This window comes from Octodon degus, unplaced genomic scaffold (assembly GCF_000260255.1).
Source record: "Octodon degus isolate 3935 unplaced genomic scaffold, OctDeg1.0 scaffold00034, whole genome shotgun sequence".
NCBI lineage: Eukaryota > Metazoa > Chordata > Mammalia > Rodentia > Octodontidae > Octodon > Octodon degus.
In genome coordinates this window covers 10,710,899-10,728,022 of record NW_004524610.1, presented here as the reverse complement: position 1 = coordinate 10,728,022, position 17,124 = coordinate 10,710,899, and the positions used below count along the sequence as shown (strand labels likewise).

At 39.0% G+C, this 17,124-nt stretch overlaps 1 protein-coding gene across 7 annotated transcripts in view; it reads left to right on the top strand.

Annotated features, from left to right (window-relative positions):
* Ptprk (protein tyrosine phosphatase, receptor type K) overlaps positions 1–17,124 on the top strand; it is a 555,880-nt gene that overhangs the window by 425,312 nt on the left and 113,444 nt on the right. For all 7 annotated transcript variants that reach the window (XM_004630251.3, XM_004630250.2, XM_004630249.2 and 4 more), the window contains exons 8-10: positions 5,022–5,324; positions 11,123–11,232; positions 13,674–13,875. In XM_004630251.3, coding sequence (XP_004630308.1) covers positions 5,022–5,324; positions 11,123–11,232; positions 13,674–13,875 — 615 coding nt within the window. The remainder of the gene's footprint in view (positions 1–5,021; positions 5,325–11,122; positions 11,233–13,673; positions 13,876–17,124) is intronic.

The following is a 17,124-nucleotide window of genomic DNA, read 5'->3' as shown; positions in this document are numbered from 1 at the left end:
GTTTCTCTCTCACTCTTTTCTCCCCTACCATTCTCTCACCTCCTACATTAGTCAGGGCTCTCTAAAGAATCCGAGCCAATAAAAAACAGATGTATAGTTCTACAAGGGTCTTTCTCAGGTAGGTTTATGGGTCTGAGGCAGAGAGGTCACAGTATCCCTCAGTGCCCTGGGGAACCATGTGGCCCGGCAGCTGCCTGGCACAGGAGGATGGGAGCCACAGCACAAGAGGGATGCAGCATGCAGTTCCAGGTCACTGGGAGCCCTGGGAGCCCTTCTAAGAAGTCTCCAGAGCCATATCAGATGCTGCGGTGAAGATTGGAATGCTTCCAGAATCCGAGCTCTGCCTTCTTCTTTACCTTGTTATTCTGCCCAGGCTATCAGACTTTTGCTCGGTGCCATCCACACAAAGGGCTGGTCCTCCACCCTCAGTTTGCTGGTCTGCCTGTTGTCATCATCCATAAACACGCCCAGAATTCTGCTTTATCCTTCTGCTGGGCATATGTTAATCCACTCAAGTTGACATATGATTAGAGGTCATGCTTCCATTTCTCTTACCCTCTTCTTTCTTTCTTTCCTTGTCTTTGCTTCTCTTTTCCTTCTATTTTGGAAGGGTAGAGTACCCTATTCCCTTACTAAGGGAGACTTACAGGAGATTTATTTGTCTTCACTTACTCCCCAAGGTGTTCAAACAGATCCATTCAAGTCCTGCTTATTTGCTTTTCTTCTTAGACCAAAACATTACCAAATTAATCGTTGCTTTCTTAGTTCCTAGTGTACTTCCTGCAATAGGTAAGTGATGTCAAATTACCAGATCCTTCTACCTCAGTCTGTGTCCGTTCTTGAATTTTCTCTTTTATTTAAGAAAATCACCGTTCTCTTAGCCATCCAGTCTGAGCGCTAAGCTCTATTGTGCCTTCTCTCACATCTCAATCCAGGTTTCCGTCCGGCATTGCTGCTCTTCTTCCTCCACAATGATGCTGTTGGTCCCCACTGCCACCGTCTCTACAAGCCCAGTGCACCCCTCACACATTGCTGTGCTTTGAATTCTTTTTCTCAGTATCTCCACACTCACCACAGCCCACGAATTGGTCTTTCTAAAGCAGTTGACAAAGGGGCTGGGGAGATAGCGCAGCAGTCTTAGTGCCTGCCTGGCAAGCACGGGGTCCCAGGTATGATCCCTGGTACCAGATGCCATGCCAGCCCGCACTGAGCCGGCCACCAAAAGTGGGTGTGGTGGCGCATCCCTGTAACCCCAATGCTGGGGAGGCTGAGGCAAGAGGATCACTACGAGTCTGAGCTGTCTAGCAAGACCATGTACCAAATAAATAAATTTTAAAAAGAAATTAAAGCAACTGACATAACTCTGTGGCTCAGAAATGCTCAGGGACCTCCCAGAGCCTGTGGGATCAAGTTCAGCTTCCTATCATGACATCTTAAGTTCATTCCATCCTTCGTCAGCCAATCTTTCCTACATTGTCTCTTCCCAGATATATTTACTACAAACAAGTGTGAGAGCTTGTTCTCTTTCCAGTTGTCCATTGCATTTTTCTTCATTTTGTTTGCTCTGCTTTTGTTTTACTTACCCTTAATTTTGTCTATAGATCTTAGCTCTGCTTACTGAGACTTCCAAGTGTAAGTTATTTATTCCTCTTTTATTCCTATACCATTGTTTCCATTCATATGATATATATAGAAAAGATCAACAAGATATGTGTGTGTGTGTGTGTGTGTGTGTGTGTGTGTGTGTGTGTATCTTGTTGATCTTTCTTTCTTCTTATTTTATCATCTTAAATAAATGGCCAGCTCCTTCAGGTCTACAGCTATATTTCATTCACTGTAGTATCAGCCACTGGAATGAGTACCCCTTTATATTGGACAACCTACTTTGTTTCATTAATGATGGATACCTTCCCCTCAACATTTTATGTAGCCATTTACTGTATTTTGTTCCATTGCAGTTTCCCTCGATTTCCGTATAAAACTATGTCCTATATAATTTCCATTTCATTCTTTTTCACCAAGATTCGTTTTAGCACAAAGGTGAAAAGGAATTATTATATAAATTTACATACATAAAACAACTAATAAAAACGTTTAGGTCAAAAAATTAAAGCGACAAATGTGGCTAATCCTACGACTGGCGCTCCATTGATGAATACGGCCCCCACCATTTACCATCACTACAACAATTCACAAATTCTTGTTATAAATATTATTTGCTGCAATCCCTTAATGTGCCCTTCAGCCTACTCAGTCCTTTCTTTAAATTATTCAATTCTCGAAATACCTACTGTGCTTGGCTCTTAAACGGCATAGCTATATCCCAACAGTATCTTTCCAAGTACAGTGATTCTGTCAGAATTCAAGTAATTATTCTGACCTAAAATTCAAAATTTATATTTATGTAGTCATAGCTCAGAAATACAATGCAGTTATTGCTGGGACATTAGAAATAATGTATGAAGGTAAGACATTAGGCAAATTTGTGGTTGAGTCCTTTGATGACATTTACTTTCAGTAGATTTCACAGAAGTAGGACTCCCTCAAGTTAATGCTGTTTATAAAACTCCACAAGCATGCATTTGTCAACCTACATCAAGCCTAACATGGTTCTGAGAGGTTGCATGTCAGTGTTACTATGTGTGTCTAGGTTTATGTGTGTATATACGTATAGGGTATGCATACATGTGAGCATGTGCACGCGCGCGCGTGCACACACACACACACACACTCATGAATGTCTTACTTCAATAAAGGCTAAGGAAAAGTTCAGAAGACATACACCAGTGATGAGAAAATGTAGGTAGATAGTAACTCTTAATTCTCTGTATGTCCATATGCGTTTAACTCTGCGTTTATGTCTCTACATGTTTGGACATGAGCAGCATCATGCTGTCTGTTTTATCAAAAAGAAGACACTTTGCACATTTGTTTAATTCGCTGAAATAAATATGAATTACAAGTAACAGGGACCTTGTCAAAGATTCTTTGAGCCTTAATGACAAGGTAAAGAACATTTAAATATACAAAATTCTAACATGAGACTTGTGGAATTTTTTACATACCTGGAAATAAATATATCTATTGCTGACTCTTCAATATGTGAGAGTTAAGGATGAAGAACTACCTTGTCTTTGAAAGATGTATTACATTGTGCAATAAATGCAGACAGAATAGTGAAACAACATTAAAAACCTCATGAAAGACTCAGAAATGGAGATATTTATAGAAAGGTAAAAATTCAGATTGAAAATGAGGGGTCTGTAGAAACTATTATGTAAACAGTAGACAAAAAAATACTACATAAATAGGAAACGTTGACATATATATTTTGACATTTCTGTATCGAATTTATTCTTCTGTGTACTCTGAGAAATGATTTTCCCATTCTGGATTCCTTTAGAACAAAGTCCAGCTCGACCTGAACGTGGCCATAGCACTGCATGTGCTTGCAGTCTGCTGGTACCCAAATCCATGTTTTCTGGGAAGTGTTAGGGCTGTTCTTATGCTGACTGCCTGTCCAGCTGAGAAGCAGCAGCGCCAAAGACAGGGCCTGAAATCTTAAGAGTCTAAGTTGAAATTATACCCTCTTCATTCTTTGTACCTGGTAAGGAAAGTGTTAGTGTAAAGACAGCTAAAGTGATTTAGCGAAAGTCATATTTCTCCCAGGCTACACACAAACTGAACACATAAAAGAAAAGTGATATGAAATGAAGGCTGGATACCACAAACAGCCCCTAAAATTGCTAAATAACATTTAAAAGCTAAATATTACATTCTGCCAAAGGTTAACTTGCATTTATGGGTATAGATTTCTGTAGTTTTGAGCTTTTAAATTAAATGGCCACCAGAGTTTATTTCAGATCTCAAGTTAAGTACACGGAACTGGATTCCCAGTTTGGGTTTGCCATCTGTAGAGCATGCCGATTCCTTTTACAGAACTGAGATTTTTGAGCTCAAAAATAAAAATGTATAAAAAAACCCAATATGGAATTTTTTTTTTCTATTTGCTTTTTTTTTTTTTTTTTTCCTATTGATTCTCACTTAGCCTGAGTATTGATTACCCTAGTGAGTTAAGGGAGGCCTCGGCAAGCCTTTGACCTTGGCCTTTGCTTTTCTATTTTTGTCAGATCAGTGTGTGAAAGTTTTGCTGTGTATTGGTTTCTTTACTCTTTAGACTTTGCTATGGCTGTGACTTTCATCCAGTAATTATTTTGATTAAGTTAGACGATTAAAGTTAGGCTTGCATGTGGCAAGAATACACCTGGGGATCAGTGATGGATGGACTGCGACCGGCCCACGCTCCACTGTGCCAGCTCTTTCTAGTTGGATGAAAACGCACCTCCCAGTTTGGTTTGGCTAACAGTAAATGTGATGTCAGAAATGAGTGTTTTCTAAAAAAATTCAAAAAGACCTCAAGATGAGAAGACAATGTACATATCCACATGTGTTCTTGTAATTGTCACTGAATTTTTTTTTTTTTTTTTTTTTTTTTTTTGGCTTTGATGAACAACATCATTACTGAAATAATTAATGTTAATTAATATCCATGTCATTTTTTGTAAATGGTAGTTTAGTGTTACAATTAGACTAATTACTACACAGCACAGCTCAGTGACGTGACAAATCATAGAGTGGAACAGGCTGGCTCTTATTCATCATGATATATGAGCTAATTCACTTGCTCAATAATGACAAAAGAGGAGAAAGAGGAAACTGGATAGAAACAACAGTGACAACTATCAAGATATTGTAGCTGCATTTCTAGGTTTCTGTTTTTCTGCCAAGTTTCTGAGTACTCTGGATAGTTGTTTTGCATATCATTTCCTTTCTCATTGGTAAATCATCAACCTGATTGAAATTTTCAGAAATAAAACTGTGAATAAATAAAGGAAATTAAAATGAAAGATGATTCCCACATTTTCCTGGATGTGAATGAACTGATATGCTCAGTATTTTACGTCCCCAAGATTATTCATGCTTCCCCTGGCCACTCTCTGCAATTTCTGTTTATTTTTCAGAACCTATGCGAACGCCAAAGACTTTAAAGATTGCAGAAATACAGTCGAGACGCATCGCCGTGGACTGGGAGTCCTTGGGTTACAACATTACTCGCTGCCACACCTTTAATGTCACTATCTGCTACCATTACTTCCGTGGTCACAACGAGAGCAAGGCAGACTGTTTGGACATGGACCCCAAAGCCCCTCAGCACGTGGTGGACCATCTGCCACCATATACGAACGTCAGCCTCAAGATGATCCTGACCAATCCCGAAGGAAGGAAGGAGAGTGAGGAGACGGTTATTCAAACTGATGAAGATGGTAAGCTTCCATTTTGTTATTTTTAAAAGGGCAACCTCTATAATAAAATCTCATTTCTGACTTTCTTCTGAGATTGCTTAGAATTCAATTGGATTCTGAAATCTGCTGAAGTATTTTAATGTGCTTTGGAAAGAGTGTGTCTTTAGCAAAACTATTCTATAGAGAGGAATCTGAAAGCTAAATGATATATACCTCTGTTATTTTCTTTTTAAAACAGTGATACAGGGTCAGTGCGAGAGTTCAGCAGACTAACTGCCTGCTTAGGCAAGCACAAGGACTGGGGTTTGATCCCCAGCACCACATACCATGCCGGCCCCACCCCCGATGTGCTGAGCCAGGCACTGAGAAGAGGCGTGGTGGCGCACGCCTGTAATCCCAGCACTAGGGAGGCTGAAACAAGAGGGTCACTACAAGTCCAAGCTGCATAGCGAGACCTTGTACCAAATACATTAATTAAATTAAATTAAATTGACTGATATAGAGCTAACATTGTAAATAAAAGTTTTTCTTACCAAATGTTAAAAATTGTTTATCACTATCTGTATCATTATATCAGTCACCTGCTGGAAAAGTTCTCTGATGACAAATTTTCAGCTTTTGCATTTTACAAACCAATCAGAGTGGCTTTTGTTTTCATGGCATTGGAAAGTAATTGTTTACTTGTGTTATTCACTTGTAAGTTGTTCCTAGGAATCTGAATATGAAACAATTTGTAGTCTTTACGCCTAAGTAAAAAGCCCATGCTAGGCATTAGCAGCCTTCACCATTTAGGCATGGTATTACTATCTAAGCACCTGAGCTGTGTGCTGTCGAGGTTCCATGTGCTACTTCTCAATGACAAAAATAGCATAGGAACCAATGTTTTCATTACCTTGTGATGTGCACACACTTACCTTGGTTGTGTAGCCCACCATTAATGTGAATAAGAGTCTACTTCCTGATTCAACAAAAAAGGATATAAGAACCTATAAATGGTAATTTTCTGGTGATAACAATAATGTATTCTTTGGCTGTAATACAATACGTCTCAGTTTTTCCTTTTGTAAATGGAAGCATATGGAGATAAAAAATGGACATCTTTAGAGTGAGCTGAAGCAAAGCTCAAGGGATTCAGGAGTCCCGAGTGCGAAGCCCTGATCGTGTCGCTCTGCAGCATCCGAGAGGCCTTTCTCCTCTGGAATGCCCTTGTGCTCATTTCTAAATGAAGGGTTAAACCAGGTGATCTTTAGATTTTCATTCCAACATCCCTCCTGTTCCTAACTTCAGGCTCAGATAAGTCTCTTGATGCCTACCGAGTGCGAGATTGCCATGAAATAGGTTAATATGCCGTGGTTTCTATAACTGTCTCATATTATTTCAATTTCTTCTTCTTTAGAAAGTGGAAATGACTCAGGCTCTTTCTGCAGCTTTCATGTAATAAACAGAAGTGAGACCTTTTTCACTTCATTTAGCTCAGACTTTGAAGGGAACATTTAATGTCCTAAAACTGTGTAAGATCATTCTCATGTTACTAAAATTTCAGAGCTTGAGCAAAGGACTGTCCGTGATTCATGTATTTTTTATGTGTTTGAGGAACTTAATCATAACTATCTCTGTATGTTTGAGTTTTTCCTAACTAACATGGCAGCAGTATTTATATACAAGCCTTGTCTTAGTAGAGAAGCAAAATCATACACTTCCACCATCTGGAGCTCCTTTCATCAACGCTAGTCAACAGTTGTTTATACAAAAGAAAGAATTAAGCTGAAGTGATTTATAGATGGATGATACAAATGGGAGGTCTTTGTGTAAATTCAAATACTCTGAAGTATCTGTAGCTCCTGTTATAAAGTAAGAGAAGTATTCCAGGGCCTCTGTTACACCATATATTTTGTAACTCAGGTTGATAGTAATAAGGTAATAGTTACTCCCATATTTTATTGCCTAGTCTTAAAATTTCAAAACATAATTTCTCAATTGGTAACATTCAGCTCAGTTATGAGTTTTGTGCTTTTCTTAGCCAGTCACCTTTTAACAATACAATTTATCTTGACAATAATCTTTGATATGCTTTGTTAGTTAACTTTCCTACAAACAAAAGGATATAATCATGCTTTTATCATCTTTTTTTGTGATGCATTAAATCTTTTAATCGCTTTTTTGGGTAAACAAATGACTGTGATAATAGTCAGAAAATTAATCTCTATGGAATTTTCCCATAGATTGAATCAACTCATGACTGTCATATTTACTTTACCCAGAATAGCTTTGTACAAGTAAAATGCTGTCAGCTGTAGATTGGAAAGTTAATATTTTTTCAAGTAGAGTGTTATTCTTCACTTCTGCTTTGAAGAACTTGTCCTGGTATTAATGACATTAAGTTGCCTTATTTCACAGTAGGGTAACAATCTAATCCCTTCTACTGTGAGTAGGTTTTAAATGTGTAGTGTTTAATGATAGATGTATGAACTTGTTAGAAATATTTGTAAGTAACTGAGTCTTCTCATCTGTCCATATAAGCCTCAGTTTCAAGGTACAATACTTGATGTGTCTTAATATTTCCAAGGGGGAAGCGTATCTAAATCATAACCACTGTTGCAAAGATCGATGGATTATGGTGATCTGGTTACATCAGTCTTACTAAATTATTACTGCCCTATATACATAGAAAAAGAATAAATTATCAGTCATCTAATAAAAGCCTATAATTATATGAGAAGAATTCTGTGGACTTCTATAAATCATGACAGCAAAGCTAGCACGATTTCCCTCCAGAGCCCTAAGGTAGAATTTGTGTTTAATTTATTACACACATTTTTTAATGCATGGGAAGAATTTTTTATATGAGGTTTTGTTGTCATTTTTTATTCTAACATTCAAGAAAATCAATAGTATGAAGTTAGTTCAGCAAAAAAGCCTGGTTCAGGACATTTTTTAAAGAATACAAAGCTATTTTAAATGTACATTTATTACATTTTAAAGACTGCAATGCTTATTTATTGTAATCTTGTCCCACCTACATTTTCTTTTGTCCTTTCTTTTCCACTTTAAGAGTTATATTTTAGATGACTTTCTTATACTCAAAAAAAATTAGCTGAAACAGCTCTCATATAAATCACGAGTAGGGGAACAAAGATCAGCATTCTGTCTCCATGAAAAGTTGTTGGCATGGAATGTGGAGTGACATTCCCTTGGCCTGGAGGCTGCCTTGCAGTAGCGTCTGCAGGTATGTGCTGCATTCCCACGAATCGTAAGAGATGGAGGCAACTCCACTGAGCACACCGATGCCACCTCCCTTCAGATGCAGACAATTGATGAGGACCCTTGGTCTTGCCCACAGTTCATCCACACCTGTGTGTGTGTGTGTGTGTGTGTGTGTGTGTGTGCGCGCGCGCGCATGGTTCTATGTGTATGCTGCAGTTCACTGAAGTGCAGTTGTTCATTCCACCCAGTTTCTGAGGAGAAAGATCAATAGCAAGGCTCTTTGTGTCTGTAATTTTCCCACACAGAGGTGTGACCTGCAGCTACTTGACGTAAACTCTGTTGATGAAGTTGCACACATGTCGGAAGGACGTACAAATAGAGAGATTCTAAGGAAGCTACTTTTTAGTTCTCTCTTTCTTGCAGTGAGGAATTATGCAGGAATTTTAAAACATCTCCAGTCAGGAACAATGAGACATACGTCGATGTCATTTTATAGTACATTTATAGGCCTGGTTGTGGCGGGTGAACACAAGCAGTTATAATCATGCCATCAAATAAACATTTGTTCGCTATTGAGGTTACTGCCTCCGCCCCCCTCCATCTGCCACCTTCTATGAGAGAAATGTAGCAAACAAGAAATATTTTTTTTCTTTAATTACAAGCATAAGTTGTGTCATTTGAGAAGAATGAAAGCAACAACTATTCCTTGGAGTGACTCATCCACGTGGTTGACACTGACAAGGGATCTACAAACTGCGGTACAGGGTTTCAGGGTCAATCCTGAGGGGATTTGACTGACCTTGTCAGACATTCTTTGGACAGTAAGCCAGAGCCGCCCCAGCCTCACAGAGTGGCTAGCACAACCACTCTGCTTTGGTAGGCCAAATAGGTAAGCAGAGGCAGATGACGCCTTCTGCTGATAGAAGCAGAAGTTATCTTCAGCTATGTAGACCTCGCATCTTCTGTGTTTGTGGTGAATTTCTGTTCCTTCTGAATTTATGATCAGTGGGCCAAACTGTGTTGGCTATCTCAGAGGTTGTAGCATTATTTTTAGCGTCCCTGTAGATTGAAACTCATCTTACTATTGTCACATAGCATTCTGAATTTCTTGATGCTGCTAGCCTTGAAGCAAGCCATTCATTTGATTCGGTGATTTTTAATTTATTACAATCCTCCCAAAATTGCCCTATCCCTTGAAATGACATTTCTGGATAATGTCATGTGTGAAGTTCACTGAAACATTACATTAAGGGAAAATATTAATTAGAAACCGTAAGTGCCGAGTAGTGGGTTGATATTTTCAAAAGAGTGGAAGTATTTAAGCCAAGTACAACAGACAGCCCCTGTTGTAAATCACAACCAGAATAAGCATTTCACTATGGGTGAAGTAAATAGCAGGTAGATATTTAAATGAAATAAATGAAAGTGTCTTGTATTTTGCCAAGATGAACTGACATGCCACGCAGTATGGCCCCATGTTTCGCCAGCTAAAGGACATTTGAAATTAAGTTCTTTTTTTTTTTTTTTTTTTCATTTTATGTGTTTGGTACAGGGTCTCACTGTGCAGCTTGGACTCATACCGATCTTCCTGATTTTAGCCCCTAGTGCTGGGCTCACAGGCGTATGCCACCATTCCTGGACTTGGTTGCTGCACTCTGAGGGCGAGGCTGGTGTGACATACAGGATCAGGGATCAAACCCTGGTCCCTGGGCTTGCCAAAGCAGGCACTTAGCCACTGAGCTATCTTGCAGGCCCAAGATATTTCAAATTAAGGAACTGAGTATGGTTGCCTCAAACCTGATCATCTGTGGACACTCCAGAAGTCATCGTCCTAAAAGGACAGGGTGCAGCCCAGTGGTAGAGCAGTTGCCTATCTGGGCCTTTGGGTTCCATCCCCAGTGCTGTCAAACAGAAACAAAGACATCCTTGAGTTTTAAACAAGTTTGATGATTTGGCTGTTAGCTGCAAAATTACATATATATTTCTTTTAAAAGACTGAAACAGTGACATTGAAGCCTGCTAATCATTAACAATGTTTTTCTTCAAATTATGGTAGTGCTGTTTTTTTTAATTATTGAAAATTTAATATGTACAGCTATAAAAGCCAAGATTATTATTAGAGGGAATTCCAATACAGTGCAGTGCGATGGGGCTTTGAGCTCAAGGAGTGTTCATTATTATAATTCATTATTTTATGAACTCTGTTTATGGAGACTCGTTAAGGGGTTATTATATCTTCAAAAAATCTTTCAACAAGATGCAGCTCTGGTCCTGAAAACAAATTACAAATAAGGTCTTCCTGTGATGAAAGGCATACAACAGAGAAAACCAGACTACATAATTTATGCAATTCTCTGAGGTGATAGAATATTCTTTTGAATAGAAATGACTACTTCTGTTTTCTCTGCTTTAAGAATTTAAAGACTGACTTTAAATTCCCGTATGTCACAGTCAAGTCAGAATACTGCCTTTCCTTTTAAAGCATATTTTTTCGCTTGTTTTAATTCTTAGGTGTGTTTCTGCATCTGCCTTGTCAGTTGCTTCTCTAGTTGGCTTCGTTTACTTGTCCGATCTGATGTAAGCACCTTCCTGATCCCATCTGTGTGTACTTGCAGTGCCTGGTCCCGTCCCAGCCAAATCACTCCAAGGAACATCCTTTGAAAACAAGATCTTCTTGAACTGGAAAGAGCCTCTGCACCCGAATGGCATCATCACACAGTATGAGGTACTGGGCAGCCAGGCAGTTCATGGTGGTGCTCGTGCAAGGAGCAGGAGGGAGGAGAAGAGGAGCGAGTCAGAGGGCGCTGATAGGCGAGAAGGAAGTGAAGAGGAGGCGGTCAAAGTCCTTATCATCCTTCTTTGTTTTAATTCATCAATTCGTTGATTCTGAATTTAGGCATCAAAATATTCATTGTGGCCACAGAAACTTCAAATTATTCTCGTAAAATTTTTTTTAAGTATATCCGTTATTGGTACACATTGGCGATTCCCACAGTTTCCAGTCGCCTTGGAAATGGTCACGTGTACACATTGCAGGTTGTTTCTTTTTTTTTTTTTTTAATTTTGATCACCTTCCCTCCCCTCCACCTCCCTCACCGGTTCCCGTCCCCATTTCCATGGTGCTGATTGTCTCAGGTGAGGGGGCATCATGTGTGTGCTACCTGGGAGTTGTTAGTTCCTGTGCACAGCCTCTCTTTATTCTACTCATTTCCCCTTCCCCTGTCCTCAGCCCTCTTCCTTATTCCCTTGGACCACTGACCTCCTGCAAGAGATCCATCCCCTTGTCCCCTTGTGTCCATCCTATATCATTTTCCCTGTGTGTACTCTGTCTCACTCAACTGAGAGGCATCATATGGTACTTAATTATTTCCTGCCAAACTGGCTTAGTAATGGTCATAATGAACCACCACAAAAAAAAAAAAAGAAAGAAAAAAAACCCTCATTGTTTCCTAGACATGAGACCATCCACACAGTGTCTTTTAGGAGAGAAAATTATCGATTGTGTAGGGACAATACTGAAAAAAGCAAAATAAAATTTAATCCTAGTTCAAAACTTCATTGCAACTTTAAATATAAATTGTTATATTTTCAAATATGAAAAGAAGAAATGAAAGGATCACTTTGATGGCATGAGTCTGTGACTCTGCCTGCAGAGATGGTATTGAGTGTAGTGTGAAGTTTTAAGTTTTTAGTGGCTTCAAGTGCACCACAGGCATGGGGCTTCCTGGTGCGCTCTTACACTGGGACTGTGTCCAGGTCTGAATATGGCTTCACAGAATTTGTTTTGTCACATGGACAGATACTGAATGTTGTAAATAAACATTTGTGAAGCCCTTTCTTTACACATTAAAACGTAAAACCATACAGTACAGAGACAAGAGGATGCTTGCACATGGGGGTCAATGTATTTCCCTTATGAGTAAGGTCTCTAGTTGCATCAATTTCCTATAAAAGCCTCGAGTTTATCTTTCTTTATAACCGAGTAATACCCCACTATATAAAAATATATCTTTTTTATCCATTCCCCTGCTGATGGGCATTTGGGTTGTTTCTAAGATTTAGCTATGACAAGTTGTGGTGCTTCAAACATGGGTGCACATATATTGCTGTGCTTTGATGTTTTCAGTACTGGTTGGCTTCTTGATGACAGCCATTCATTCTGGGGTGAGATGGAATCTCAGTGTTGTTCTAATTTGTATTTCTTGAATGACCGATAGTGTTCAACATTTTTTTTTGTATATCTATTTACCATTTGTATTTCTTCATCTGAGGAACGTGTATTCATCTCAGATGCCCACTGTTTATTTGGGTTTTTGAATTTTGGGGACCTGATTTTTTAAAATTCTTTATATATTTTCAGTCGATGTCCTTTGTTTGAGGGTAGAATAGATACTATAAAAAGGAAAGGCGTTGTTCAAAGGGGAGGAACAATGAGAAGAGAAAGATGAAAGAAAGAGGAAAGGGAAAAATATAAATGTGTATACACAGGCTAGCTGGGATAATTGTACTGCTGATTTCTAATGGTCTACTGAAAGGAATAATTACTGCCTAATTTTTTCATCTTTTTAATTTTTTGACCAAGTTTACATGTTTATATATAAGAATCTGAATCTCTTTTTAAAAAAAGAAAAAAACATAAAACCATAAAATTTTATATGTATACATACAGTTTTAGTATATCAATTTCATTGTTTTTGAAGGAAGAAAAGGCCTGTATGTTTTTCAATTCAGATATAAATATATTTATATATGTAGATAGATAGATGTCATTGATGGATATACGACAGATAGATGGATGGATGGATGGATGGATAGATAGATAGATAGATAGATAGATAGATAGATAGATAGATGTCCCGCTTGCCTTGCCAGCCCAGCCCCCAGGGCAGGCTGAGCCAGGGAAAGAGTTCAGGCGTAGTGGCACATACCTGTAATCCCGGCCCTGGCAAGGCTGAAAACAGGAGGATCACTACAAATCCAAGCTGCGTAATGAGACCCTGTACCAAATACACAAATGGAAATAAATAAATAAGAAAATAAGAAGAGAAAGGAGTGAATAAATTATGATAGACTCTACAAGGATGCTCTTGCACACTGTTATCTAAAAGTGTTTGCTTACAGTTCCTTGGGACCCAGTGTGGATACCTAGAACCTTTCTTCACACAGGTCAGCTACAGCAGCATCAGGTCCTTCGACCCTGCAGTGCCAGTGGCCGGCCCTCCGCAGACCGTATCGAACCTGTGGAACAGCACGCACCATGTCTTCATGCATCTCCACCCAGGAACCACCTACCAGTTTTTCATCAGGGCCAGCACAGTCAAAGGCTTTGGACCAGCCACAGCCATCAATGTGACCACCAACATCTCAGGTGGGCGAGTGAAGGGGGAGGGGGAGGCTCCCCTTGTTTGTGATTGTGTGCCCTTGAAGTTCAAGTACACACTCTGCGTCTTGCTTGCAGAATCTTTAATGTCCTTATGCATGATTGAAAGCACTTGAAAAAATCATTTAATTACAAATTATTAGTTGTATGCTCAAACACAAACACTTCTCAAATCATTGCCTTTAACTGACAGTGCTCTTTTTAAAAATTACAACATATAATTAAAAATCTTTGAAAGTTCATCATGAATGATGACAGGCATCATTATACTTTTGCAGCATTGGTAATAATTATTGAATCAGATCTCTTCTTTATCAAATGAACAGTAAAGGAACTTTAGTGCGGTAGTGGGTAACATACGCCTTATCTTTGTCCCATTTTTCCCTAGCATACTTGCAATTTTAAACACATACAAACTTTTCCTTTTCTTAAGATAAAACCTCACATAAATGCATCTAAATTCCAGACTGGGAGTATATAGGGGAATTTAAGTGGATTAGCAAATATAATTAAATTTCACATTCAGTTATGTTTATATTTTATAGCTTTCATTTTTTTTTTTTTAAATAGGGAAATAGGAATTGAAGCAATCTTCTGTCCACCAATTCTTTCCTTTTTGTGTGCTTTTAAAATCTTATTGATATATTGTAGATGTACATAATGATTTTATTCATTCTCGGGAACTTGTACCTGAACATGGTCTACCTTTCTTCTTTTTCTCCCACCCCCCTGCTCGCCCTTCAGTCCTCATCCCCTCCTTATTTATAGAAGTTTCATTTCCTCTTTTTCCTTCTGTTCTTTTTTCTAGTTTGCTTGCAGGTATTATTTGTCCTTCAGACAAACTGTCAATTAAACCTGATTAAATTCTTGGGAGGAAGTAGCATTGTAATATGACTTAAATGAACTCTTAGTTCTTATTTAAGACTACCAAACTAGTATATATCATGGATATACCCAAAAGCAATAATGGCTGCAGAGAGCAAGTCTCTCTCCTCCTTCTATTGCCTTCAGGCTATCTGCCCCAATCTGGGTGTACCACTCACACCCATAATCCCAGCAGTACTCAGTCTTCAGACCCGTAATCCCAGCCTTGGACCATGAATCAACCCCAAACTCTGGAAGTGTTCCCTGTGATTGCATGAGGCTTTGGGGGACAGGTACAAACCGTAACACTTGCCTTCCAGAATTAGAAAATGTGTCAAAATTGAGTAAGATCTTTCCTTAGAGGTAGTTTAAATTTATGCAAACTTATGAGAACATTAGTCAAGCGTACTTTTCTGAGAGGTTCATACAGAATTTCTCAATCTCAGATACTGACTTATGCTGACCGAAAGCTTTGTGATTAAAAACAAAAACAACCTTCTAATTTTTTTCTTTCACTTATTTAAATCTGGTCTCACTTATGTCACAGTAAATACAGTGAATACTTTATTATCCTTTAAAACCTTAAAGCCTGTCACTCTATGTTGGGAAAAACCAGTAATCACAGCAAGGTCAATAATAAATATGGTTAGTGTGTTTCTCCACATAGCTTAAAATTTTAAAACAATTTGCTTTTATTTGTTCTTTGACTCCAATAATTATATCCCCCACTATTTGTGTTAGTAATTAAAATAGGAATAAAATGTACTTACTGGATCTGTAATCTGTAATCTGTGGTATATTGTGCTTTATGTTAATATGTGTGTACAAGTATCCTCACATGTACAAGTATTGCATGTATTTTAATAGTTGTTTCTAGGGGCCAGTGAGATGGCTCAGTGGAATAAGTGCTTCCCTGGCAAGCACAAGGGCCTGAGTTCAATCCCTGGTTCCGCAAAAGAAAAAAACAGTTGTTTCTACCTCATAAATAGTCCTCAGTAAGTAACGCATCTCTTATATCACGGCTCTGTTTTTGTTTTTTCCCATTTGAACCCTTTCTTTAAAAGATATTGAAATGTCTTTCTAAGTGGAATCATTGCCTTTGTATTTACCTTACTTCAAAATATTTTGCTATTAAGTTTTATCCAACATGTATTTCCTTCTTCAATATTCTCAAAGTCTAACGCACAGCACCAGTCAGGGCGAGTCCCTTCACGCCTTGTCAGAGTCTGCAGGCCGGCAGGGCAGGGACCCTCTCACACTTGGGGTCGAGAAGACTGCTCGTGACTGTTGCCATCACAGCGTCCTCACAGGCCTTGGCGTCTTCGTGCTCCTCCGCGCCCTGGAATGCTAGCCCTTAAGATCTCTTCTGGCTCGCTATTTGGTCCTATCTTTAGTATTCACCTCAAACACCAGCTGAAATCTGACGTCTCTGTTTCATTGTTCCTGCTCCAAAGTGACTTTAAAAAATATGGCCCCCAAACAAGCAGCAGAATCCACAGGGAACTTTCCAAAACGCACATCTTCTGGTCCCTCCACAGGCCTACTGAGTCAGTAGCTGCAGGACGGGCAGTGACGCGGACTGAGGAAGCCTTCCAGGGTCTCCGGCCCGATGAGTGGGAGGGACGCTGGGGGGCAAGTCCACTGCATTTCTCTCTGACTACTGAACAGGTCGTTATACTTTTTTTTTTTTTAATAGGACTCCCACATTGCATAAAACATTAATTCTTAGTTTTAATCCTATAAATGTCAGAGACCATGCTTTGTGTTTTTATTTATGGCGCTTGTCGTAAAACTGTCCATACTATGTATTCAGTAAATGTGCAATGAATGAATGAAATTCATCAAAAACTTCATTACCTGCCATTTGCTCCAGCTTTTTTTCTGACAGTGCACATATTTCACCAGCTGCACATCTCACTAGTCATTCACTCATTAAAGTTCTTTTAACATAGAAATAATCACAAGCAGTGGGAAGCGAGCTCCTTCACACCCACACAAGCAGGAATCCTCGGCCCTGAGCTGAACATCCCCAGTGTGTCCTTCCTTCTTTTCAACCTTGAGAAACTACTGCATTATTTTTGGGGGAAATAAAACCAGAAATTATTATTCCCATTCATTACACTTCCTTGCTTTGCTTCATTGATGACCACAGTAATAAAAACAATGCTGAAGCCGGTGTGGTGTGCTCGCCGGTACTCTCAGCACATGGTAGGGTTCAGTTTATTTGTTTGTTTGTTTTTAATTTGTTTTCTTTTTATTTTTTCTGTATTTTAGGGAAGGGTCTGCAGGACCTTCAGGGTCTCACTGCTAGATTGAACTCACAGTGATCCGCCTGTTTACAGCCTTCCAAGTGCTGGCATCACAGACGCACGC